Source organism: Oncorhynchus masou, chromosome 3, assembly GCF_036934945.1.
Source record: "Oncorhynchus masou masou isolate Uvic2021 chromosome 3, UVic_Omas_1.1, whole genome shotgun sequence".
In the NCBI taxonomy this organism is placed as follows: domain Eukaryota; kingdom Metazoa; phylum Chordata; class Actinopteri; order Salmoniformes; family Salmonidae; genus Oncorhynchus; species Oncorhynchus masou.
This window is the reverse complement of record NC_088214.1, coordinates 37,210,989-37,238,101: the sequence shown is the minus strand read 5'-3', so window position 1 is coordinate 37,238,101 and position 27,113 is coordinate 37,210,989. Positions and strand designations below refer to the sequence as shown.

General features: G+C 42.2%; 1 protein-coding gene and 1 long non-coding RNA gene across 6 annotated transcripts; both read right to left on the bottom strand.

Moving 5' to 3' along the window:
- Positions 1-10,572: 10,572 nt before the first annotated feature.
- Positions 10,573-18,483, bottom strand: LOC135515819 (T-cell acute lymphocytic leukemia protein 1-like). Of its 3 annotated transcripts, none has more exons than XM_064939591.1 (4): positions 18,324-18,483; positions 14,802-15,342; positions 14,071-14,189; positions 10,573-12,893 (listed from the first exon to the last, which is right to left on the bottom strand). In XM_064939591.1, exons 2-4 carry the CDS (start codon positions 15,272-15,274, stop codon positions 12,400-12,402), a joined length of 1,086 nt encoding a protein of 361 aa, XP_064795663.1. In that variant the 5' UTR covers positions 15,275-15,342; positions 18,324-18,483; the 3' UTR covers positions 10,573-12,399. The 3 variants fall into 3 exon arrangements, with proteins under 3 accessions (XP_064795663.1, XP_064795653.1, XP_064795672.1); XM_064939581.1 differs by lacking the exon at positions 18,324-18,483 and adding an exon at positions 16,899-17,297; XM_064939600.1 differs by lacking the exon at positions 18,324-18,483 and adding an exon at positions 16,899-17,293 and having other exon boundaries at positions 14,101-14,189.
- Positions 18,484-19,295: 812 nt separating this feature from the next.
- LOC135515834 (uncharacterized) lies at positions 19,296-26,661 on the bottom strand. 3 transcript variants are annotated; one of them, XR_010451861.1, is made up of 6 exons: positions 26,522-26,661; positions 23,801-25,458; positions 21,572-21,861; positions 21,099-21,365; positions 20,382-20,549; positions 19,296-19,948 (listed from the first exon to the last, which is right to left on the bottom strand). It is a non-coding gene; the product is annotated as an uncharacterized LOC135515834 (long non-coding RNA). The 3 variants fall into 3 exon arrangements; XR_010451860.1 differs by having other exon boundaries at positions 20,382-21,365; positions 23,801-23,947; positions 24,032-25,458; XR_010451859.1 differs by having other exon boundaries at positions 20,382-21,365.
- Between the last annotated feature and the right edge of the window lie 452 nt (positions 26,662-27,113).

Genomic DNA, 27,113 nt, shown 5'->3' with positions numbered 1-27,113 from the left:
ATGGATGTCATGTTGAGTTTCCTCAGTAAGGTACCTCCCCGGGCAGCAGGGACTTGTTGATGAGGGTGGTGACAAACTGAAGCAGGTTAGATGAGCAGGTTTTGAGTCAGGATGTAGGGATAGGGTCAAGGGAGCAAGTGGTGGCCTTCATTTTAAAGATGATTGACTGCACAGCAAGCGATTACACTGCTCATATGAGGCTGCAAGAGGGCATGAGTTTGCAGAGTTGAGAAGGCGGTTGATGGTTGAGAACAAGGTTCTAGGGTTATCTTTGATCTTGTCAATCGTGGTGGAGTAGAAGGCTGGTTGTGCTTAAGGAGGCATAGTAGCTTGCTTGGTGGTCTCTGTGGGCCAGTAGATGGGCAGTGAGGCCACCCTTCCTCCAACGCATCTCAAGCTTACGGCCAAGACTCTTCTTTTAGCGCAGTTCATCAGTGAACCAGGGTGAAGAGTGTTTTGAGGTTACTTTCATGTTTTTTCGGGAGCAGTGATATTTAGGGTAGTAGTCAGAATGCTGTTATACAGGTTCACCATGTCGTCGTGGGAAAGCTTACTGCAGTCAGACTCAAAGTGGGCTAGATGTTTTCCAGGAAGAGGGATGGGTTCATTTAATGGGCTCTTTGGGCTCTGGAGAGGAGTTGGAGCACTCAGACAGTATAATAAACCGGGATTCGCCCGGACCAGGCAATGTTTTTCATCTCCTCAATTGTCCAGTGTTGGTGATCCTACTAGAGCCGCTTCTTATTGTTTTTAGCTGATAGGAGTGGAAACCGGTGTGGTCGTTTGCTGCAGTAGCCCATCCGTGACAAGAACCAACGAGTTGTGCGTTCCGAGATGCTGCTCTGCACACCACTGTTGTACTGTGCTGTTATTTGCCTGTTTGTGGCCCGCCTATTAGCTTGCACGACTCTTGCCATTTTCCTTTGAAATCTCATCAATGTGACTTTATCGCCCACAGGACTTAGCGCTGACTGGATGTGTTTTGTTTGTCGCAACATTCTCTGCAAACCCTAGACCCTGTTGTGTGTGAAAAGCCCAGGAGGCCGGGCGTTTCTGAGATACTGGAACCGGCGGGCCCGGCACCGACGATCATACCACGCTCAATGTCGCTTAGGTCACTCGTTTTTCCCATTTTAACGTTCAATCAAACAGTAACTGAATAACTCGATGCCTGTCTGCATGGTATAAATAGCAAGCCATGGCCATGTGACTCACTTTCTGTAGGAGCTAACCATTTTCATGAACGGGGTGGTGTACCTAATAAACTGAGAGTATACTAGAGTGAGCTATGTCAAGTATAGAAATAAATATGCGGTGTGTAGCTTTTGGACGAGAGTCCAGAATTAAAAAATATACACTAAGTATACAAAACATTAAGAACACCTGCTCTTTCCATGACATAGACTGATCAGGCGAATCCGGTTGAAAGCTATGATCCCTTATTGATGTCACTTGTTAAATCCACTTCAATAAGTGTAGATGACAGAGGGGAGACAAGTTAAAGAAGGATTTTTAAGCATTGAGACAATTGAGACATGAACTGTGTATGTGTGCCATTCAGAGGGTAAATGGGCAAGACAAAAAAATGTAAGTGCCTTTGAACGGGTATGGTAGTAGGAGCGAGGCGCACCGGTTTGTGTCAAGAACTGCAATACTGCAGAGTTTTTCATGCTCAACAGTTTCAAGTCAAATCAAATCAAATGGTATTTGTAAAAACAAAAGGGGGAGGGAGGGCGTCAATGCAAATAGTTCAGGTGGCCAATTGAATAAATGTTCTTCAGTCTTATGGCTTGGGGGTAGAAGCTGTTAAGGAACCTTTTGGACCTAGACTTGGCGCTTCGGTACCGTTTGCCGTATGGTAGCAGAGAGAACAGTCTATGACTTGGGTGACTGGAGTCTTTGACAATTTTTTGGGCCTTCCTCTGACACCGCCTAGTAAATAGGTCCTGGATGGCAGGAAGCTTGGCACCAGTGATGCGCTGGGCTCTACCCACTACCCTCTGTAGTGCCTTACGGTCGGAGGCTGAGCAGTTGCCAAACCAGGCGGTGATGCAACCTGTGTGTGTTTGGACCACCATGATAGTTTGTTGGTGATGGGGACACCAAGGAACTTGAAACTCTTGACCCGCTCCACTAAAGCCCCATCAATGTGAATGGGGGTGTATTCGGTCCTCCTTTTCTTGTAGTCCACAACCATCTCCTTTATTTTGATCACGTTTAGAGAGAGGTTGTTTTTCCTGGCACAACACTGCCAGGTCTCTGACCTTCTCCCTATAGGCTGTCTCATCGTTGTCAGTGATCAGGCCTACCACCGTTATGTCGTCAGCAAACTTAATGATGGTGTTGGACTCGTGCTTGGCCACGCAGTCGTGGGTGAACTGGGTGTACAGGAGGGGACTAAGCACGCACCCATGAGGGGCCAACGTGTTGAGGATCAGCATGGCAGATGTGTTGTTGCCTACTCTCACCACCTGGGGGCGGCCCGTCAGGAAATCCAGGATTCAGTTGCAGATGGAGGTGTTTAGTCCCAGGTTCTTTAGCTTTAGCCCAACAGGCTCCAAGACAACTTCTACCCCCAAGCCATAAGACTGCTAAATAGTTGTGTAAATGGTTACATGGACCACTTGGGGTCAATGTTTTTTAACTATTGTGTGCTATACTAAATAAATGTTCATTGGACCTGACGACTCTGATCATTGAACAACTTAAAAAGGATATTATCGAGATAGCAACCTCAGTTGAAAATTCACAGAAAGCTCTACGAGACGAGCTTAATGACCCTATTAAACTGGATGATCTCATTAAGAGTAACGTTGACCTTCAGACTAAGATTACGAGCGAACTGAAGGAGAGGAAAATCAAGAAGTATAAACGCAATTTGGAAGATAAGAACAACGGACTAATATATCTCTGGCAAGACTCTGAGCACAAGAAACCAAAAAAACAGAAGAGACAAGCCGATTTACCTGTCCTACCGTGAGTCAAGGAGGAGATGGAGCCATTAACCCAGTCGAGGTACCTGAGAACTCTGAGAGACCCACATTTCGAGCAAAAGGTTCATTTGTACCCCCCCCCCCCCAAACGTAATGCATCCATAGAAACCTTCTGTAGGATTGTTGAAAATGATGTAGTTTACTTACTGAAAGACAAACAGAAACACAAATCCTACTATAATCTGAGTAGAGACGAGAGAAGGGCTCTTAAGGACTTAAAGTCAGATCCTTCGATTATCATAAAAAAAATGTGACAATGCAGGAGGAATTTGTGTACAAAACAAATGTGACTATTTGAATGAATGTCGCTGACAACTATCTGAAGGTGACTTCTATCGCAAACTGAATTGTGACCCAGCCCTGGAATTCCAGCAAAATATCTCATCCACAGTGGAATGCTGTGTGGAATCAGGACAAATCACTAAAACAGAAGTTGAATTTCTATGTGTGAAATTTCCCAAGATACCAACTTTCTATACCGTCCCTAAATTACACGAACAAGTGTGTCCTTCTCCAGGAAGACCCATTGTAGCAGCCATCAACTCTGTGACATCCAATATTTGTACATTTGTGGATTACCACATTAAACGGATGGTTGAGAATCTCCCATCTTATGTCAAAGACACTAGTCACATGATCTCATTGATAGAGGGCTTAGGAAGGATACCAGAGGGCACCCTGCTGGCCACTTTTGATGTGGAGAGCTTGTACACTAACGTCCCACACACTGGAGGCTTGCAGACACTTCAACACTTCCTTCAGCAGAGAGACTCTACCCTTGTTCCATCCAATGATCGCATCTTACAACTCACTGAACTGGTATTATCCCATAACTACTTTGTCTTTGAGTCAGACTTTTTCCTTCAAATTCAATTTGAAGAAGAATTCCTTTTTAAAACAGAGACAAACCCATTACTTTCTGAAATACTTATATGGAAGAGATACATAGATGATGTCTTTGTGCTCTGGGAAGGAAGTCAGCAGGAACTAAATTCATTCCAAACTCTGCTAAACGAGAGCTCCGAATACCTCAAATTTACCATGCAGACCGACGAGAGATAAATAAACTACCTGGATTTATGGATTATCAAAGAGAATGATGCATTACACAAAGACTTATAGACAAAGCCCACAGATCACAATACCTTGCTATGTGCAGATAGTATGCATCCCCTTCCCCCTCAAGAATGGTCTACCATATAGCCAGTTATGCAGGATTAAACGAATCTGTGGCCACCAGACAGATTTTGACAGCAATGCTAAAAAAATGACAGATAAATTCTAAATGAGAGGCTACAAAGACAAAACTCTTGATGCTGCAATGATGAAAATATCTCAAAAACCAAGAGCGGAATTACTAAAAACTCAACCAAAGAAGAAAAACAACGCAACCATCTTTTGCACTAAATACACCAAGGTTTCGGAGAAAATGAAAGCAATCCTGAAAAAGCACAGGCATTTTCTGCAATCAGACAAAGAAAATCGCACACCTCTTCAAGGAACCCCCACTGGTGGTCTATAAGCGTGGTCGCAATATTGGAGACAGTTTGGTGAGATCTGACCTGCCCCCTGAGCCCACTCAGACACTCTTGTCACCTATCCCAAATGGGAACTACAAATATGGCTCATGCGCACAGTGCAGTAGCACTATAAAAACGTCTTTCTTCAGACACCCACATACAGGTCGAAAGATCCCTGTTAGGGGCATCATCTCATGCTAGACCAAGGGAGTAATCTATCTCATCACCTGTTCATGTGGAAAAGCCTATGTAGGACAAACGAAAAGACAATTAAAACAACTCATAGCTGAACACCGCAGCACAATCAGGTGAAAGGACATTGACTATCCAGTAGCAGCTCACTTTGTTGAAGCTAACCATCCCATCTCCTCCCTCAAATCCACAGGCATTGAGCATGTTGCTCTACCAAGGAGAGGAGGTAACATCGAGATCCCACTACTACAAAGGGAGGCTTAATGCATATCCTATCTAAAAACATTGACCCCTTAGTGCTCTGAATATTGACTTTAATCTCAGGCCCTTTTTATGAACACCATTTTCCTTTATGAACAAGTCTTATGAATTGAAAAATATATATTTTTACAGCTTATTAGCGTACACTTAATATGTTCCCCCTGTTGATGTTCATTATATATTAAGGTTGAACCAAAAGACTACATGTAACAAAAATTAAATATGAAATGATTATGTGAAATTGAACGAAACAGTGTATGTTGATGCTAATATGATGTACAATATTCCATTATGTTTCTATATAATAACAATAGTGTAATATATTTAATATGCCATATACTATTTTTTAACAGTTTCACTAATTCATTTGAATTAACCTAATCATTATTACACACGCCTCACTACTGGCATTGGTTGCACTAATTGCACTGTGTCTACATAACCTGGCTCAAGTATTCATGACATTACCCTGAGGAAGGCACAGTGATGCCGAAACTTTGGTAAATACCCATTAAATTGCTGGGAGATTATACATGGAGTGTGCGACTTTCTTCATTTTGATAGTTTACAGGTTGGGAATTTAGCCATGACACCGGGGTTAACACCCCAAGTCTTACAATAAGCACCATGGGATTTTGGATAACCACAGAGAGTCAGGACACCCGTTTTAACATCCCATCTGAAAGATGGCACCCTACACAGGACAATGCTCCCAAATGTAATCAAGGTTTAGTCAAATATTTTGTCTGTTTAGGCTTCATGCGGTCGGTTTGCATTCAATGTTTTTTTATTTTTTTATAATCATGTTACGGCCCCTGACCAACAACAACAAAAAATATGAAAGTGTACAGTTGAAGTCGGAAGTTTACAGACACTTAGGTTGGAGTCATTTAAACTCGTTTTTCAACCACTCCACAAATTTCTTGTTAACAAACTATAGTTTTGGCAAGTCGGTTAGGACATCTACTTTGTGCATGACACAATACATTTTTCCAACAATTGTTAACAGAAAGATTATTTCACTTACTGTATCACAATCACATACACTAAGGTGACTGTGCCTTTAAACAGCTTGGAAAATGCCAGAAAATTATGGCATGGCTTTAGAAGCTTCTGATGGGCTAATTGACATCATTTGAGGCAATTGGAGGTGTACCTGGGATGTATTTCAAGGCCTACATTCAAACTCAGTGCCTCTTTGCTTGACATCATGGGAAAATTAAAAGAAATCATCCAAGACCTCAGAAAAAAATTGTAGACCTCCACAAGTCTGGTTCATCCTTGAGAACAATTTCCAAATGCCTGAAGGTACCACGTTCATCTGTACAAACAATAGCACCCAAGTATAAACACCATGGGACCACGCAGCCGTCATACCGCTCAGGAAGAAGACGCGTTCTGTCTCCTAGAGATGAACGCATTTTGGTGCGAAAAGTGCAAATCAATCTCAGAACAACAGCAAAGGACCTTGTGAAGATGCTGGAGGAAACAGGTACAAAAGTATCTATATCCACAGTAAAACTAGTCCTGTATCGACATAACCTGAAAGGCCGCTCAGCAAGGAAGAAGCCACTGCTCCAAAACCTCCATTAAAAAGCCAGACTACGGTTTGCAACTGCACATGGGGACAAAGATCGTACTTTTTGGAGAAATGTCCTCTGGTCTGATGAAACAAATATAGAACCGTTTCACCATAATGACCATCATTATGTTTGGAGGAAAAAGGGGGAGGCTTGCAAGCCGAATAACACTATTCCAACTGTGAAGCACGGGGGTGGCAGCATCATGTTTTGGGGGTGCTTTGCTGCAGGAGGGACTGGTGCACTTCACAAAATAGATGGCATCATGAGGAGGAAAGTTATGTGGATATATTGAAGAAACATCTCAAGACATCAGTCAGGAAGTTAAAGCTTGGTCACAAATGGGTCTTCCAAATGGACAATGACCCCAAGCATACTTCCAAAGTTGTGGCAAAATGGCTTAAGGACAACAAAGTCAAGGTATTGGAGTGGCCATCACATAGCCCTGGGCAGAACTGAAAAAGTGTTTGCGAGCAAGGAGGCCTACAAACCTGACTCAGTTACACCAGCTCCGTCAGGAGGAATGGGCCAAAATTCACCCAACTTATTGTGGGACGCTTGTGGAAGGCTACACGAAACGTGCAGGCAATGCTACCAAATACTAATTGAGTGTATGTAAACTTCTGGCCCACTGGGAATGTGATGAAAGATATAAAAGCCTAAATAAATCATTCTCTCTACTATTATTCTGACATTTCACATTCTTAAAATAAAGTGGTGATCCTAACTGACCTAGACAGGGAATTTTTACTAGGATTAAATATCAGGAATTGTGAAAAACTGAGTTTAAATGTATTTGGCTAAGGTGTATGTGAACTTCCAACTTCAACTGTATATACACACTCACACACACACTACACTGACACGCTCACACAAAACCCACACACATTCACATACTGTACTTACACTACGTACACACACACATAGCACACACACACGTTTAACTCATCATATGCTGTGGCTACTCTGTTATTTATTCTTACTATTATTATCTATTGTGATTCCTAGTCACTTTATCATGCATTTATGTACATATCTATCTCAAACACCTTGTAACCCTGCACATGAATCTGGTCATCCCTGAATACAATTTAATTGTTGTGTATTTTATTCCTTTTATGTTACACATTATTATCATTTTTTTTTTTTTACTCTGCATCATTGGTAAGGGCTCATTAGCAAGCATTTCACGGTGTAGTCTACACCATTTGTATTCTGTGCTTGTGACAAATATAATACCATATTATTTTATTTAAAATAAATTTGACACTTAGTAACAATGTTTACTGGGATTAACACCTAAACCGCGAAGTGGGTGACTGACTGGAAAACAACTGTCACTGCAGGATTAGAAGGAAAAAAATCCGGTCATTGTTTACAATCTGTGTCAAATACTTTCTATTTTAAAACCATCAGGAACTATGTAAACAGTCACGTTAAACAGGCGTGCTAATCAGAGGAAAAGAGGACCCATATCATTACCAGCAAACAAAATAGAAAACAGTAACTTCTATCAATGCAATCAATGAACACTTGACGATCCATTATTTTCCCTGCATATTTTTTGCAGTAGGTTTAAGGCTATACCTAAAATTATTTTTAAATGCTTCGTTCAGGGGGTTTCCATGTTGCATTGGACGTTCAGCACTGTCAACACTCAACACAAATATAAAAGTGACTATGAATTTCACACAATGATATATTAAAAAGAAAACAGTGTTATTGTTTGAAATATTTTTGTCTCCTGCACACCTGTTTTGTTGCACCTACTGACCTGGGCAATTAAAATAAAGAATGTGATCGTCCATGTATTTAAAAAAATAAATTCTGCGTTTGTGAAAATAGAAACCGATACGATGCCAAATAAATAGTAACTTGGACCGTTAAAAAAAACAACTTCACTCTGCTTGTTGCGACAAAGACTTTCACATGATACATAGCCTATTTTTTTCCACTGGGGTAATACTTTGACGCAGGTAGACTTTGCTCATCGTGTTATTGATATACGTTGCATGCAGAATGACAGCACACATTTACCCAAACGGGTGTAAAACAAACTACAATCTCGCTTTCCTGACCATTTTTATTTGTTGTAAATGATCTCTTCAAGTGGTTGTCTTCATCTACAATTATCTGTTCTTCTCAATGTTTCTTCTCTTGCCAGTATTGCTCTGTGAATGAGAAGCGCCTAAACTTAATTTGTAATTTATTTATTTTTAAATAAAAATACAACTCCAGTATAAAAACAAAAATGGTGCAAGAAAAGGTAGATGGGATTTTGTGACAAGTCTAACGAACCAGTTATACTAGCCATCACATCTTATCAATCATCTCATGCCAGGTTGAACCCAATTGTTTCTGTCTGCTGACCCACGTGCTTCTACACCTGCATTGCTGCTGTTTGGGGTTTTAGGCTCTGTTTCTGCACAGCACTTTGTGACATTGGCTGATGTAAAAAGGGCTTTATAAATACATTTGATTGATTGATTGATTTATATTTGTGCACCAGCACTGCCTGTGCTGTTCACCCTATCTCTGTACATAGGATATTATAACCATAGAATGTCCATGCACAAGAAGACCACGTTTGATCAAAATCCAAATGAAGGAAATCATTTCTGTCGTGTGTGTACAATAACTTGGACGATGAGTAAATTACAAGTCAGCCCTTCTCCTGGTGATGGTATTGAGTCATACACGTTTAATAATAGAAACCATAAAAAGGAGTGACATCGCCACCTGTGGGTAGAGAACGAGAAAAGCAGCTTTCCACCGTCCTATTTGTCCAGGTCAAAAGACATAAACCATTTATGTGTGTATGTGTGTGTGTGTGTTGGTATATACTGTGTGTGAAAATATAAATAACTGCCATGGCGGTGTAGGCAGTGTAATCTGTACCCAGCAGGCTGGTTCCCCACTGTGTGAGAGTCAGTGTATTGTTCCTGCAGCGCAGCAGATAACAACTCATTAACATACAGAATCATTTGGCTGCAAGAGCCACTCTGCCATCCATCTGCACTGAGCTGATAAATCCGCTCCCACGCGCACGTGCACACACACACATGCATGTACACGCACACACACACATAGACACCCGCACGCACACACACACACACACACACACACACACACACACACACACACACACACACACACACACACACACACACACACACACACACACACACACACACACACACACACACACACACACACAGTCCCCCCCCCCTGCCTTTTTCTGTCACTCTCTCTCATGCACTTCTCTGTCCCTGTTTTCCTGTTTCTCTTTTTGGATGGACAGTATGACTGCAGTCTCCGGGCTGCAGGTAAATGTTTGGCAGTCGAGCCACAGAGTTAGTTATCGAGGTCGCAGTCCAGTCAGTCATAGCCTGATGTGGAATACTGGAGGGGTCCTAGAACACCTGGGTGCCTCGGCTTTACTAGAAACACTGCACTTTGGTTTTTGCTATATCTGCAAGTGGAGCCGATATCACTGTAATTCATACAAAAACACTAAACATATTTTGTACTGCAAGATGATCATTAAGTTAAATGGCCGATGTAGCGTTCATGCATCATAATGGCTTCTGAGGTTCACTTCTTGAGTTTTGTGTCGCATCATCATGAATGAACATCTCTTCGTGTTTCATGTGATTGTTGGGTAATGCTCCAGATGGACTGAGTGTGGAAGGTCTTAAAGAGTGTGAACCACTTTCACAATGGCAGGATATCCTGAAGGTCACTGAGCCACTCTGACCTTTGCAGGAAGTTGTCACTTTCTAAGAGGAAGTGAGGATTCCAGACTCCAGTGGGAGTGTTTTACATGCCGTGATATGGATTTACTGCACATTGTCCAGGCTGTGTTGAAGGGGGTGGTTCACTGCATTTGTGCTTAATTTTGCCCCCAAATATAGGAATGAGTTGTTTTTTAATTCTTGCAATTGTTGTTCAATAGTCTGAATTATGTTATGGGTGATGCTTCCTAAAATAATAATAATAAGTAAATAAAGAAAACTGAATCATAAGAACGCTGGGAAAAAATTGTGTGATACACATGATTTATAACATACATAATCAGTATTTTGTTGCCTTTTCCTGTGTTCATTTTATTCAGCATTTTATATAAAAGTCATCAAGTTAACATTGCATATAGTCATAGATATATTTATCATACAACAAACATGTTATTTTTTTACTAAACAGAACATACAATGTCCCTTCGCTTTACTGTAGTTCATAAAATAGTAACCAAAGGTACCAAGATAGGCTACTAAATGTATGTTGAAAAAGCCGTAATGAAATAACCAAACTACAGTGATGTACACCTCACTGTTTACTGACATAAAACTGCTGGTGTTGTTGATCATCCCAACAGAGAGAAGGAGGGGTGTATTTAGGAGGCGATATACTTAGTGTACCATACCAAACCACAACTGCAATACAGTGAGAAAAACATTAAAATAGATATTTATATTATACAAAATGGTTGGAAGTGAGCGTTTGATTTCACTTGATCTCAGTTACAGAAATACTATTTGTACCTCTTGACAGGATTCATTTTGAATTTGTATACCTGTGGCTGTTGTAGTTGCTAGCAACCTGGCCGCACATGTGTCCATCTACATGCTTAGGCAATATGTCTCAGAAATCAAAACTGTTCACACAGATTGTACTCGATATGTGTGTGTGTGTACGTGTGTGTGTTTGTGTGTGCATGTGTGTGTGCGTGTGCGTGTGTGCGTGTGCGTGTGTGTGTGTGTGCGTGCATGCTTAACGGTCAGTTGCCATGTTACTCTGCGTCGTTTTACTCAACGCTAATTAGTCATGTGTGGCGGAAATAAATAAATAAGGTACCACATTTGTTATATCATTATATGTGTTTGACATTCATTTACTAGTTGACATGTTGTTCACCCACTGTTGAATGAATAGTATGTCATCAGGAGCACAGAGCAGAATCCTTCTCAAAAAGCCACCTGCCTGAAAGCCCTGTCTAAAATATAGGCCACTATATCAAACTGCCTAATCACATCACTTGACATGAACCACTGTCAAAATATTTTAGAAGTTAGGCTAATGTTATATGTACATGTTTGATCATGTGTTGAGAGTGCTAAATCCTTGCTAAAGATAACACATTTTAAAGCAAATAATAATGGTTTTCAATGTGTGATTAAATGTGCATTTTTTTGTGTGAGGATTTGGCATCAAGCCATTGCTATCAGCGAAACAGTTATGTTGCTGTCGTGTTGTCGTAAACTTTCAGAACAGTTCAAATGGCCCTTATTGACAACTGGTAAAGATTGATCTTATTCTTAACCCAAGGTGAGAGCATGATGGCATTCCATGATGGCATTCCTATTGGCATTTCCTGGTGTGGACTGATGCGTCGCCTGCTGGTACCATGGCATCAATGATTTTTATGACGATGACATATGATGTATACTGATAACATGATAGTGTAACAGAAGCACACTGTATTTGAACATTCATAATGCAGGAAATATGAGGTGTTCCTCAACCCAGGTCCTAGACAGCATGAAGCATGCAGAATTTACAAGTCTTTCATTTTGTTAACCAACTGACCAAAAAAGGACCAAAAAAAGGACATTAGAATCCTGATGAAGTGAAATTCTGGCATCAGCATGCTCCCCGAACCTGAAGCACCGTCCTTTAGATAGAGCTCAGAGATGCTAGGGCCCTTCTCAGACTCATCCATATTTGAGTTATCCCTCTTCCGGGGGACATAAGTCATTCCCTTTGTTTCCCTGCGGTCCACCATCAACTCCACCAACTCCGTATCCACCATCGTCATCACCGACACCACATCGCCACCATCTATTATCATCGCCGTCATCGCTGGCTGCCGCCATCTTGTGGGCGTGCATTGCGTCGTAGGTCCCTACCGCGCGGCACGGGCACAGTTCTCGGGGCTGGAGGTGAGTCTTGGTCCTCGGTGAAGCTCTCGGGGCTGCCGTCCCCGTCTGGCAGACTCCCACAGCTGGACCCGGGCGACAACGTGCCCTGGAGGAGGAGGTCATCCTCCCTGGCCAGTCCCACCCCGTCCTGACGAGGGCCCTGGGGTCCACCTTCACGGCCCCCCACCAGCAGCCCTGTCCCGTCACCCATGCCCACGGTGGCCCCTCCATCCTGGTCATCCAGCAGGTTGGACAGGAAGCTGATGTACTTCATGGCCAGACGCAGGATCTCGTTCTTGCTCAGCTTCTTGTCCGGTGGGTGGGTGGGGATGAGCTTGCGGAGCTCGGAGAACGCTCCGTTGACATTCTGCTGCCGCCAGCGCTCCCGGCTGTTGGTGAAGATCCGCCTTACGATCTTTGGTTGGCCAGCTGGCGGAGGAGAGGAAGAGGGGAGGGGAGGAAAGAGGAGTAATGGGAAAGATAGGGGATGTGGGAAAGGGGATGCACAAATGAAGAGTAAGACTCAGTCAGTCCAAATGTCGTATTCTCTCAAATTCTGCCTTGATGTTTGTCTTATCTGCTCTACAGAATATACTTGGTCACTTTAGACCACACACCTTCCTCTTCACAAAGTAAATTGAAAAGCGACAAAGTGATGAGAATGTTTTAATGGTGGTAAAGTAGTCGAGGGAGACACAAAATGAGAATAGCGGCATGACAGAAGCCAGCGTAAAGGTGGTGACGAGTGACTGCATTTTCCATTTCTGAAGACAGCTATACGGTGCCTTGGTTAACGAGCTGGTTATGTATTGTAAAGCAACCAGAAGTGGGACTCTTTAAACACTAGCACAAGATATAACATAGTGAGCTGACCAATTTATTTAGACAACAGCACTTTTATAATCTGGATACATGTACTTGTCTATGCTCTGCCATATGTGAAGAGGTTCCTGAGTTTGGCACACCGATTACATTATTTGGTTGGTGAGCACAGTGCCGCGGGATGGACTCTAATCTTGGCTTTGCTACGTTGATGTCAGAAGTGGGATAGGAGACGCAGCGGGTAACGTAAATGTATGTTATTCATTATCATATATTTCCCAATGTGGTGTTTAATGTAATGGTACACATAGCCAATGAATAATACCTGCGGCTCGCGTCGGAAACTGTGGGATGCATTTGAGAAATACAATATCCCGTTGGTGTACAGTATACCATTTCTTTCTCTTGGAACACACCCAGCCTCCCGTAATCTGCCAGCTTACTATGCAGCAAAGCCTTGGCAAGGTGGCAGCTAACTCCCTCCACCCTCCCCCACGCTATTTGACTGTGAGTGGTTGATCGAGGACACAAGACGCTGTATCCTACAGATGTTTCTAATAAGCTAAAACCATAGATATCATATTTGACATCATTGACTAGTTTTGGAGATTTGTTTAGGAGTGCTCTATAGATTGATGGTCGGTCAGTAGCCTATTTTCTTCAATACCTGCCCATGTTGCGGCCATGTCGTTGGATAAAACGGAATGGGGTGATAATTGGGATGAGGAGAGGATTGAGAAGAGGACTGTGAGCAGCAGGAGGACACAGCAGAGGTGCATCTTACCATACTTAGAAAGATCTAAAATGCGCCTACCCTCGTCGAGCTCAACCTCGTAAGGCGCAGGACGGCGCTTTACCCTGTTGCTGGGGTACATGCCGTACTGTTCCGACTCCCCTCCAAGACTAGTGGCAGAGAATAGATATGAGAAACAGGTACACATACTACCATACACACAAACTACTTACACACAGGCACATATACAACAGCTTACCAATATGATGTGTAGGCAATACCAAAATCTTTCATGAAATGTGTAGCCTTATTATAGCCTGTATAATATATGACATACAGATGGTCTCCGTGTCCAAAACACATAAAGTGTAAGGGTATTATAGGCACAAGTAGTCTAACCTGAAATCTTCGCTATTCAGACTAATAAACAGAAATAAATCTGACTGCAATTAATCAACACAGGTAGCCTAGAGGTGAAGGCTCTGACAAATACCTTTGTGAAGGTGAATGAGCCAATTGCCTAGATAACAAGCTACTACATTCACTTTTCTGTTTCTACGTTATTTTAGGTTTATAGGTAGGCTATAAAAAACATGTTTTGATGTAGGCTATACCTGTAAGTAATAATTTACAAAGGATTAGGCCTATTCTGCCACAAAAATAAACGAAGATGAATAACGTATAGACATCTATAGGCTATAATTATAGGCTATATTATTTAGGGTGGGGGGGCAATCAGGATAATATTTTTAAAACCTATATTATAGTTTATTTTACTTTACCTGTTGATGGCAGCGAGAGGTTGCGCCAAGTTGTAGAGCATTGCTCGCGCCGGGAGAGGGAACGCGTTTGGGCTCAGCTGAACCATTCGAGCGTCGATCAGCGCGTCTCGGTGCGGCAGCGGCAACGACACGGGTGGTCTGCGAAGCTCCGTGATCGGTACCGTTTGACTGTCGGTTCTCTGCTGTCCCGTCTTTATATCGTCTCTCCTCAAGAGCTCGATCACTGGTACTTCCCTTTTCAGGTCAAGGGCGTTGTAAGCGGTTTCCTTGGCAACGCCGTTGAGGATGATGGTCCCGTTGCGCGTGTTCCGCAGAGGCGCGTCATCTGTCTTAACCCTTTCCCCAGTGAAGTTCCCCTCCTTCGAGTCCTCCAGGTCTTGGCACCCATTCTCCCTGATGGAATCCTGCTTCAGCGGGATGCATGATTTGGCACCGGGACTTCCAGGACAAAGATCCAGCTTCATTTTTTCCATAATTTCATCACGTTGGAGTTATATCCTATGAAATGTCTCTCTATAAATCAGCTGTCGAAAACACCACACTGTGGGGCAGAAAACACTTTGTAAATGCATGCAATAAAAGAGGACTGATATAGAAACATTATTGTTGTTGATTCTGGTCAAGGCAGTCAACAAAGGCATTTCCCGATAATTTCATCACTCCACGATTCCATCATTATAAGGCTGTTATTAATCTGTGTATGGCAGTTGTTATAGGCCTACATGTATCCTAACAAGCACCACATATATACATTTCGTATAGACTATCAAGAAAATAGCCCCTAAAATGCAGGCATCTGCGCAGCAAATGCTTTCAATTCAGAACTGGTGGTAAATGTCCTCATCAATGCTACAAATAGACTGTGATTCGCAACTCGTTGCCATGTTGTTTTGGAGGCTATGGTTGTTTTATTTTCCTCCAACATGTTGGATTAGACCCTAGATAAATCCTATAAGGCTGATCGAAGGGTTCGCTATTAGGGAACCAAATAGGCTAGGCCTTGTAATTCTCCAAATAGCCTACCTATGGCCATGTTTGAGTGCACCACACTGAATATTTTTCAGAAAATAAGTAATAAATGTAGTTTGAATAGCGAACACAATGGATATGAATCAAGCGCGGGGCACCTTACGAGAGGTCAGTCAAAAACATAATTGACTGCCTTTGATCGCCAATGGTGTTGTTCAGCGAAATACTTTCAACCTCAAACTACTGTTTTTAAACGCCCGTTATTCTAATTTGAAAAACAGCGACCAAGGCCTATATGGAGCAAGCATTCAATATGACATTTAAAATGAAAATTGGTGTTGCTGTTTTCGAAAATGACCTTTTCTTCAAATCCTATAACAAAAACATTTTGCGAGAAAAGCTGTCTGGATTGTGAGCATTAACTTGAAATATTTCCTTTTGAAATGATCTATTAGGCCTATTTAATTTGATCATGTGAAATAATGTATTATTAACAATAGAGTAAGTGAATCTCATTATTAATTGTCTTTATTGTTGAAACAAACCTCATCAAAATGGCTTTTCTCTGAGGAATTTTCGTTTCTATGGTTAAAGCTATAGCCTATGATCCAATAGGCAGTCACTTCGATTATAGATTGCATCAGACATTTGGAACAAAGGTTGACATCACCGAGCTATTGTTCGAATGTTAGATTTATTTTTCGTTCCCTTTTAGGTTCTATCGATGCTGTAGTACTGACATGTGTAGCCTACCATAACCCAAAACAACGAAGAAACCACAAGCCAATCCTTTTGAACTGTAGGATAATAATATAGCTTACCATTGTCAATGAGACAATAACAATAATTATTCATATTCATACAATCATTAAAATAGGCCAAAACAATCACACAAAACCGTTTCGAACCAATAGCCACATAATTATTTATGATTCGCCTATAATTGTTTAAAAATAAATCCCAAAAAATAATAGGGCCTAATGCGTTCCTAATGTATTCTAAAGTGGCCAACCAACGAACAATAACGAAAAAACACTTCAAACACACTCCTAATTGTAATTCAAACATATTTACCGTGCAAACCCCAGGCATGGAAAAATGAAATATCGATTAATTTTATGCGCTTACCGTTCCCGACGTCTTGTTGATGCTAGTGTGAAAGTGGAGCCATTTTGTGAGTGGGTCATCCATGTCTGAGGTTTTTTTTAGTGCCGGTGAAGTGCAGTGTGGAACTGGAAGTGAGGTTTGAGTTATTCCTCACTGCGTCCAGCGCGCCCGCTCAGTATGGGGAGCGGAACACGAGCGCAATGTGGCCAGGCGAGATAAGCGCACGGCAGCGGACTCTTCGTTCCTGATAAGCCACTAAACCCATTATTTATGAAATGATTCATTATTATTTGGCTGTCGTAGGCTATATAGGCTTGTGGAGGGCAAAGCATAAAGACATATGGATGCAGCTCCAGTAACTACAACGATGCGAGGTATAGGCAAAAGGTGAATCTATGTGGTTATATTTTCCTGATATTATTCCGCCCCTGAAAAATAAACAAATAAGTCTGTAAGGTACAATATGTTTATCTTTGTCGTGCATAAGGCTTAATTTCCAATTAAAATTAGGCAATACAACCCTATAATTTGTAGACCGACACTGATAATAATAGTCATAGGATATAATAATAATAATAGCCTAATAATCATAATTATAAACTAATCACAATCATTAGGCTGTAGTAATATACATTTTAGTTGAATCGAGACCAATTCTATAATATTCTATTATATTAATTTCAACATCAGTACTTTGGAGATGACCAATGTGTAATTTTTTTGTTGTCTAAGTTGAATACACAAATGGACCCAATACCAAATGACTTCTGATGCTGGAAGGAATTGTTCACTGTCATTGTTTTTATGTAGCTTATCTATGGGGTAGCCATGCCTGGTATTCGTGGCAAATTTAGCGGGAGTCCCCGAGGGTGACATGGCTGAGAGAGATAAAACCCATATCAGCTCGCTTTCATCGGATAAGCGGAGGGAGAAATCAGCAGTGACGCACCATCACTGGAGGACATACAGCATAGGCTATAGGCTAAATGGTCAGGTATTTTCCACGCTTTTTTTGTTCATTCAAATGAAGGGCGCAACTAGCCTATCATAATTCCGTTTTATTGGAATATATTACCCCATGTTCGACAAGGATAGGCTATAGCCTAGTAGGCTACGATTAGGAATATAGGCCTTGGTTTACAGTCTGTGTCTATAGCCTAACCTACTTTTGTCGGACCATCAGAGGTGGCAAGGTTTAGGCCTATTCTTAAACTTAGTATATATATACAATAAGACTTACTTGGCCATTAATATGTAGCCTATTCTACAAAGACAAGTTGAGACAGAGTGTGCGGCTGTCCTTTTCTTTTTCAAGTGTTCTACTCCAGCACCTCGCCTAAACAGGTGTGCGTTTCTTTCGTCTCCAGACATATTTACTGACATGTCTAAGCTTCAGACTGTGGAGAAAACGTCCTACGCTAAACGGAACACATTAGAGCCACTTACTTCCATTGATAAAAAAATAATCCCCACCAATGTCCCCTCCTTCACAAGCTCTCTGTTTTCACGCCTTGAAAGTTGAGTGTCACACGACCTTTGACATAATATCACGTGCTGTGGATGACTGGTCACGACAAGCATTCTCTTACATCCAGTAAAAGCAGACTGGGCAAGCTGTCGGCTATACAAAAAGAGAAAAACAAACACTAGCCTATTTCCCAACCTTTTTCGTGAAAGTCTATCGATTGACTGCAGAAGGAGACACTGCCACACAAAAAATAAGAATAACATACAGTAGGTCTATAGCGTTGATGAATAACTTTTGAGAAAGAAATTAGCCACCTTGGAGCGGACTAAACTTCACTCCATTGTGAATTAAGTTTCTGATGAATTTGACCAACGGCGTGGAGCCGAGACCAGGCTACATCGATTCGCCCAGGGTAAATACATTTTTTTAAAGTAAATTAGGAAACGCCCGCCTTGTACGTGTTTGCCCTCTGTAGTTGCGTGCCTTTCTTTATTTGCCGAAATCCATACGTTTTCAATAAACGTTAATCAAATAGCCTACAACTTTTATTGAAAAGGTCTGGATTTCAGCAAAGAAAGGCGCGCAACTAGAGTGCAAACATAAGTACAAGGGGAACGTTTGATATATGTATTTTTTAAGTATTAAGTATTGACCTTCGGCGAATCAATGTAGTTGGAGCTAGATTCTACAAAACCTGGTCTCGGTCCCCAAGCTGTTGGTAAAGTTCATAAGAAAGTCCGCTACCTCGGTAGTAGAGATATTTGATGAATGAGCTTTTTCAACAAAGCTTGCAAATTAGATTCGCAAGGGAGGCTGTGTGTTAGAAAAAGGTCAACTATTGGGTTGAACTGTTATTTAGCAAGTTACCAAGTATTGCATAGGACGAGTGAGTGCAGGTTAAACAGGTAGCCTAATTTAATAAACAGATTTCATTATCACCTTCAAAACAATATGTGATTTATTGTGAAATGCAAAATGATCATTAGGTGCAGCATCTTCTTTCTCCTGTTTTATTTGACATCAGTTTTGATTTACCAGTACTTACATTTGCCTGAAACTTCAAAGACTAGGCCTAATAATGGACAAATATAATTAGGTTGATTATGTCCTTCCTTTGGTTCTCCCAGAGTTAAAAAAAATCTCTCATTATGCTTGCTAATTTCCATTTTCGTGTTTTCGTCATGACATCATCACAGGGCAGTGTCCAGTGTTTTTTTTTATTGAAATGTATAATGGTATATTCCAGTATTGCATTGCTCATCGCTGGTTCCGACGGAGTGGCAGGATATATAGATAGAGGCGGTGCTGTTGCGGGTCATGAGACCTGACACCTGATCCAGGGTCAGTCCAGCCACCGCCTCCCCGTTCACCTCCAGGATCTCATCCCCAGCGCCCAGGAACCATCCCCTACCTGCTCCACATACACACCTGAGATGAGAGGGAGGGGTGGAGAGAGAGGGGTGGAGGGAGAGCGATAAGAGGGATGGAGATAAATGGGGCTCTGGGAGAAGGGTCCCATCAGGGAAGTCCTGGACGACCCGCCCCATGGGACGCACCACCCGTGGGGCTAACACCTCTTCCACACCCAGGGCTCTCTGGATCACTGTAGAGATAGTAGGATACAGACATTCTGGTGAAATGTAGTGGGGGTATATTTACCTTCATGAAAAATTGGTGGCAGTTCGTCAAAATCGGGCTCCTATTGGAAATTGGGTTCTTAGAATAATCTAGCTACATGGTTTGTATGAACACAAGGCATTTTGCCAAGTCAAACATTTTCTAGTGTGAAATAAGGTCTACAATCTACACTGAACAAAAATATAAACGTAACATGCAATCATTTCAAAGACTTTCCCGAGTTACAGTTCATATGAGGAAATCAGTCAATTGAAATACATTCATTAGGCCCTAATCAATGGATTTCACATGACTGGGAGTACAGAAATGTCATGAATAGAGCTGATGTGATTCCTTACTCTACGTGTCACACGTGTTTGTTCTACACAACACATTTCTATTTGGTTGGTCACAGATACCTTTAAAAAAAATGTAGGGACGTCGATCAGAACACCAGTCAGTATCTGGTGTGACCACCATTTGCCTCATGCAAGCGTGACACATTTCCTTCGCATAGAGTTGATGAGGCTGTTGATTGTGGTCTGTGGAATGTTGTCCCACTCCTCTTCAATGGCTGTACGAAGTTGCTGGATATTTGTTTTTATAAAAAAAAAAATAATTCACCTTTATTTAACCAGGGAGGCCAGTTGAGAAGTTCTCATTTACAACTTCGACCTGGCCAAGATAAAGCAAAGCAGTGCGACAAAAACAAAAACACAGAGTGCAGTGAAGTAAGGAGGTAAGGCAATAAATAGGCCAATAGCGGCAAAGTAATTACAACTGAGCAATTTACATTGGAGTGATATTCTGTATGTGCAGATGACGATGTGCAATTCGAAATACTGGTGTGCAAAAGAGCAGAAAAACAAAAACAAATATTGGGATGAGGTAGGTAGTTGGATGGGCTATTTACAAATGGGCTGTGTACAGCTGCTCCAACTATTGGCTGGAACTGAAACACGCTGTCGTACATGTCGATTCATAGCATCCCAAACATTATCATGCATCACGAGGTGATGGCTGCAGATGAATGGCACAACAATGATCCTCAGGAGCTTGTCACGGTAATACTGCGCATTCAAATGGCCATTTATATGCAATCTTATTCATTGTCTATAGCTTATGCCTGCCCATACCATAACTCCACCATGGGGCACTCTGTTCACAACGTTGACATCAGCAAACCGCTCGCCCACATGACGCCATCTGCCCGGTACAGTTGAAACTCTTTTCTCTCTCTTTTTCTCTCTTTTTCTCTCTCTTTTTTCTCTCTCTCTCTTTGTCTCTGTACCTGGGTGCCAGGCTTTAAGTCACAGGCACCCCTCCCAGAATGGTTGAACGCTCCACTCTCCTCTCCAGACCCTGCACAGAGGAGGCTTCCGAAGCTGGGCCAGTGGGGACACCTGGTGACAGAGAAGCACATTGCAACAAGGTGTCATCATCAGTGCAGTTGATGTTGTCTCCTGAGTGCTGACAGTCACAGACAGTCTCTTGTATGTCAGCCATGAAAATACATCTCAACATGAAAATGTTAAAGAATGGTATAAGAGTAAAGTGCCATAGGCCTTTCTGTTGCTTAATGAGTTAGTGAGAATGCAACTGAGCTGACCTGAATTGAAGGACTGGTGCTTACTGTGCACAGTGCCTGTAGTGAGGGGGTCCTCTGCTGGCGGGCGTTGGGTGAGGCGGAGCTGGCCAGAGGCGCTGAGATACTGAGCTGTTCCATGCTGCTGGAGCGCCCTCCCTTCACCAGCCTGCCCACACTGTGCAGCCCAACGAAGGAGAAGAACCGTCGCAGTGAGAGTTTGGGTCTACCATCCCACTCTGCCATAGACCTCCCACACACATTGGCAATGTGTACAGACAGAGCAGCCTGGAAGTGTGTTTTGGGTCATTGTCCTGTTGAAAAACAAATGACAGTCCCACTAAGCGCAAACCAGATGGGATCGTGTATCACTGCAGAATGCTGTGGAAGCCATGCTGGTTAAGTGTGCCTTGAATTCTAAATAAATAACTGACAGTGTCACCAGCAAAGCACCATCACACCTCCTCCTCCATGCTTCACGGTGGGAACCACACATGCGGAGATCATCCACTCACCTACTCTGCATCTCACAAAGACATAGTGATTGGAACCAAAAAGACCAAAGGACAGATTTCCACCGGTCTAATGTACATTGCTCTTGTTTCTTGGCCGGTGCAAGTCTCTTCTTCATATTGATAGCCACTTTGGGGCAGCCACTGCTGGGCTGTTCTAGTTGGGGGATCCCATCTGATTGAGCTGGTAGGACACAGCGAGTGACCTTCTTCCCCTGATTCTCCTCCGCGTTTCCGGGCTGGGCCGTAGCAGTCTGTGGTTCGGGCACCGGAAGATCCCTAAGATTAGATCCACAATCTTTACATTTCCTCACCAACATCGCTGACTCCGTCACCTGGGTAGAAACAGCATTCGTAAAACTGACGTCCTCCAGTATTGGAGTAGGGCCTGTAATGCTGATTCTACGCTCTGTCTTCTTTTCTAGAATGCCCTTGGATTTCTGGCCCGTGGCCCGCCCACTCTCCCAATCCAGGTAGCAAGACTCCGCTTCGTTCTCTGATTCGTCCTCAAACCGCACCCGCGTGGGCGAGTTCCCATACCGACGACTATGTGTGTGTGTGTCAGTATTCCTAATACCATTTGCTGTGAATGGATCCCACTGATACAGTATAAGAGGGGATTTCAGGAACAAAATAACCATTACGTAAATGCCATGGTGTAAGCCATAGAGCAGTCTCTGTATCTCTAAAATACCCGAGTTATGATACTGAAACGATCAGTCATTGGTAGTTGGGTCATTGCATGAAATGAGTGCCTTTTGCATCCCTTTGATATTTTAAGTAGAAATTGTGCATTAATACTGAAATTCAAAAGCCTGTTACATGAAATAAAGTGCCCTTTAATATAGACCACTTGGATCATTCAATAAATCAGATTTTGTATATGAATAAAGGCTCGCTAAAGTGCAAATATTCAGCATTTTGACATGTGTCTCCATCAACCTTGTGCCAATTGTAGGAAGATTTCAAACCACTTAATCCAAAAATGTCTCCCAAGTTTTCACCGTCATTGTAAAGCACTAGCTATTTTGTTGCTTTGACGAAGTCATTTCTGATCATTATTATTTATTTATTGTGATTCGTTTACGTCTGTCCCTCATTCTCAGGTGTACCTTGCTATGTGAACTGAACTTTTAATACGGTGAAACTATTCCTTTTTTGTTATATAGAAATATTAAACACCTAAGTCAAATCAGAGTGTAAAAACAGGTGAGTTGGTAAAATAATACATTTTAAAAAAGGGCAATTTTCTGGTGTTTTGTGGTGGAAAACTAAGCTGGTCGAGCATAACAAGTCAACCCTGTTACCCGTAGACAGACAGGCTAGAAATTACCGTTTTTTTGTGAAGCTTGCCTTCAATTGCCACTCTCTGTTGCACACAAAACGCTTCCATTCCATTCCTGCTGTCACGAGCAGATTTATGGCTGATTTATGATTAAATTGTCAACCCTTTTACGGTCAACCCTGTTCATTTATTTGGTACTTAATAGGCACTTACTATAGTACTTTTTAAATTTAAGCTCTTGAGATGGGAAAACATGTTTTTAATTATGTTAAACATGTGCTTTTTATGACAGAATGTAAACATTTTGTAAAATAAATCTAAAGGGTTTTTTGGAACAAGTTACACTCAAAAGGTACTGGTAGTCAGACAGGTGGTCAGATGAACAGAAGAGGGTGTTGATAGAGATCGACAAAGGAACAAATACAGTTGATTGACAGCAGGGCACAGCTGACTTACGGGTTATATATCTGGGCAGAATGGGCTCGGCGGGTTGGGGGCCCTTTGGTGTGATTGAAGTGGGCTTTTAACCAAGCCTTCTCCAGTAGTAGCATGGCCCACTCGTGTCTGGGGCTCAGGGGAATTTTGTCAGGGTTGACGTGTGACCTGTCAATCACATAGAGACGGAGGGTAAATGGGAAAGGGAGATATATATATACACACTGTATATAGGTGATATAAATGTCTTACCAATCCTTGCCAGGAGAGGGCGCAATCACCCTGTGGGATACTTGAATAGTTTCTTGGGATGACTTGGGATCAGGGTTGTCTTTGAGCTAGTAATTGAAGTGGCAACATGTTTGTTTATTGATAGATATGGAAAGATAGCACCCCCTTTATCTTCGTAAAGGCGTCTTCTGTTACAGCATGGGTAACACCATTGGGGGCTAGCTCCATTTTAAAGTAGTCAATTTATTCTTCTTCTATTGGTGCATTAGCGGTTTTTAAATAAATGCTGGAGTATGTATAGTCTGAACAGTTTTAAAGCTGCTAACCTGGTTGGAATTCTGTGATTCTTCCTTATTAACCCATAGCAAGTTCCACCTAGTTGACTACTTCGAAATTGTGAAGGTCCTCAATGGTGCTGCCCATGCTAAAGCAGGCTTTTGGTCCAAGTGCGCCATCTATCTACCTCTATGATGTTGCTACAACACCATTGAAGAATGCAGTTGCCCTACCCTTTACTGAATCCCCGCCTTGCATAATTGATGGCAGCGGTGGGATCCGAACCCACACAAATGAAGTGTATTTTTTTCTCGACTCATTTGCCTGCACCACACATCTGGGGCCTTCAGTTGTACCGAGCTGATTCTGCACCGGTACATATCCAGAGAACATCATATGCCCTACGGATAGACTTATAGAGAGTGGAGCTATGAACGCCCGAATCTTCAACGTTAAGCCTTCTTATATAAAATCAGATAGGACTGGAGCATGGTGGCGAGCATTAGGAGAGGAGCGTCATATGCCCAACAGCGTAGCTTAGCCCCTGTATTGTACTTTATCCACTGTATTCCACTTGATCCTCTGCTCTATCTGCTTTAGTGGCCAAGAGAGCATGACACGCCCTTATCCCTGTCATCTGCATACTCATCCACTCCTGGATGTAAGGAAGATGTTGTGTCTGTAGCTTAGCTTTGTGATGCTTCGTATTTACCCACTACTTCCACTCTCACGGGAGAGGTGTGATCGGATGTCATATGCTTTCTTAGCATCTTTGCTGTAGCCTATGTTTCAATCTGTAGCTCTGACAAAAATTCATTTTGACATGGTTTTCCAGCTGTGGCCAGCCTGCTTTCATTGATTTGTTCAAAGTCATTTACGCTCTCCTGCTCCCTCTGTGGTTCAGTCAGGTAGGTGTGGAGCTGTACCCTGGCCACCATCTCCTGCACCACATCGTCTTCACTACTGCTGGACCTCCTCCTTTGGTCAAAGCACCGGGAGGGCACGGGCTGTGGCACCTCCCCCCTAATGCGGGCCTTCTGCCTGGGACGAGACAGGCCCCCCTGTCTGGAGCACTAAGGCCCTCTTGTCCTCCCACTCCCTCTTTCTCTCTCTCCCACTGGATTTCTGGGAGAGTGCCTTCACCTTGGACTGCAGGTCATGGACGGCAGAGCCTGGAGCAGAGGGGGAGGAGGGGGAATGTAAGGGAGAGGAGACAGAGATTGTGTCAGGCTCGAGGACGAGGCTCAGGAGGAAGCCCCGGTCATCAGAGGCTTTTGTCCAATGCGAAGAGCTGGCAGAAGGCGATATTTGTGTGATTTGCACCTTTTCCTCCTCCATTGGCTGACAAGGCAAAGAAGACAAGTTTGATTGGAACCTAATGAGGAGAAAGGGATCACTAATTGTTGCAGGCAGCTGGTAAAATAAACTCACTAGAACTAGGATATCTGAAGTAGTGGATTTAATTCAATGTCTACCCTTTATCAAATGATTACTACATAGGATAATGGATAATCATTTAGAATGGAAATAAGCCACCAGTACATAAGAAACATATGTGTGATAGATGGCATTGTACTGACCATATATGAAAGTGGTGTTGCCATAAAAGACATGGGATGAAGACATTAAAATATATATAAAAAAAGTGCAGTACTTGTAATTTTGTTCTATTTTTCTTTATGATCAGCTGCAGACTGATTAGGCACAGGATTTGTCCAGTTGTACTAATAAAAGTAAATAGTATAAGAACAACAATTATCTGTTACTAAGCATCCAACTGTAGGCTATCGGACATTGAGTTTCAAGTGTACCAGAGGATAGAAATACACTATCACAAAATAATTTCAAAATGACTATAAAATATTTGAACAAGGTCAATAACCTACCTGGACAGATGTAATCCACCACCCTTGAAGAAAACGTGTGAATCGGTCCAATTCGACCGATTTACACGTTTTCTCTCTAAAAAATGTAGTTAACTTCATCTGATTGTTATAAGGTTCCATTACTTTGTCCACACAGGGCATCTGAACACACAATATACATTTGGATGATTTTCATTAAATGTTGGGTGTTTTATTTAACATTTGTGCCCCTGTGGTGTTCCTGATAAAAAAACAAAAAAAAATGACCGGTCATTTTGTGTATAAAATTGAGTTCAGGCACATGCCCATTCATCAGAAGGACACAGTTTCTCTCCCAGACCCCCACATGCATGTATGTTTGAGCACACACCTCACTCCCTTCTTGGCATCCATGGAAACCTCCACCGGAACCTTTCCCCAATAGAATCTTTCCCCCACGGGAACCACACCTGTTGGCATTCTCACAAACAATCGCAACATTGTTTCAATAATACATAGGACTTTTCTCGCAGCTCTGGTATATAGCTTTTTTTGAGGCCTTGCTCACTATTCATTCTGTGGCAGCACAATGATCAAACGATATACTGTATGTGAGGCTCTTGATCATGAAACTGGTGAGGAGAGAGTCCTTGTTAAAATTTCACACAAAGTAGTCTGTGATAAATAGCACAATATATGTAATCTGGGTATTTGTTATAGTCAAAATAATCCATAAATTTGACGAGTTGTATGAGCTCAGGTCAATGAGGCCTACAGGCCATAAATAGCAAATAGAAGTTCAAAACGTGTAATGTTCAAAATAACTTAAGTTAAAAAGATCTAACACAATATTAGGTGATAATATATGTATTATTATGGATTTATAATCAGATATAATGGGGCGGTCATTCTGGACCGGGAACACAGAATTAATTAACATGAAACGAACACAACAGGAGGGTTAATATATTTGAATATACGAT

Bases quoted from the DNA above. Each gene is read 5' to 3' on its own strand.
- LOC135515819 (XM_064939591.1), bottom strand. From the start codon at position 15,274: ATGGAAAAAATGAAGCTGGATCTTTGTCCTGGAAGTCCCGGTGCCAAA. The intron at 14,190-14,801 runs GTAAAGTAAAAT...CTCTGCCACTAG, and splicing joins CCTCTCGCTGCCATCAACAG to TCTTGGAGGGGAGTCGGAAC. The intron at 12,894-14,070 runs GTAAGATGCACC...CTCCTCCGCCAG, and splicing joins TTTAGATCTTTCTAAGTATG to CTGGCCAACCAAAGATCGTA.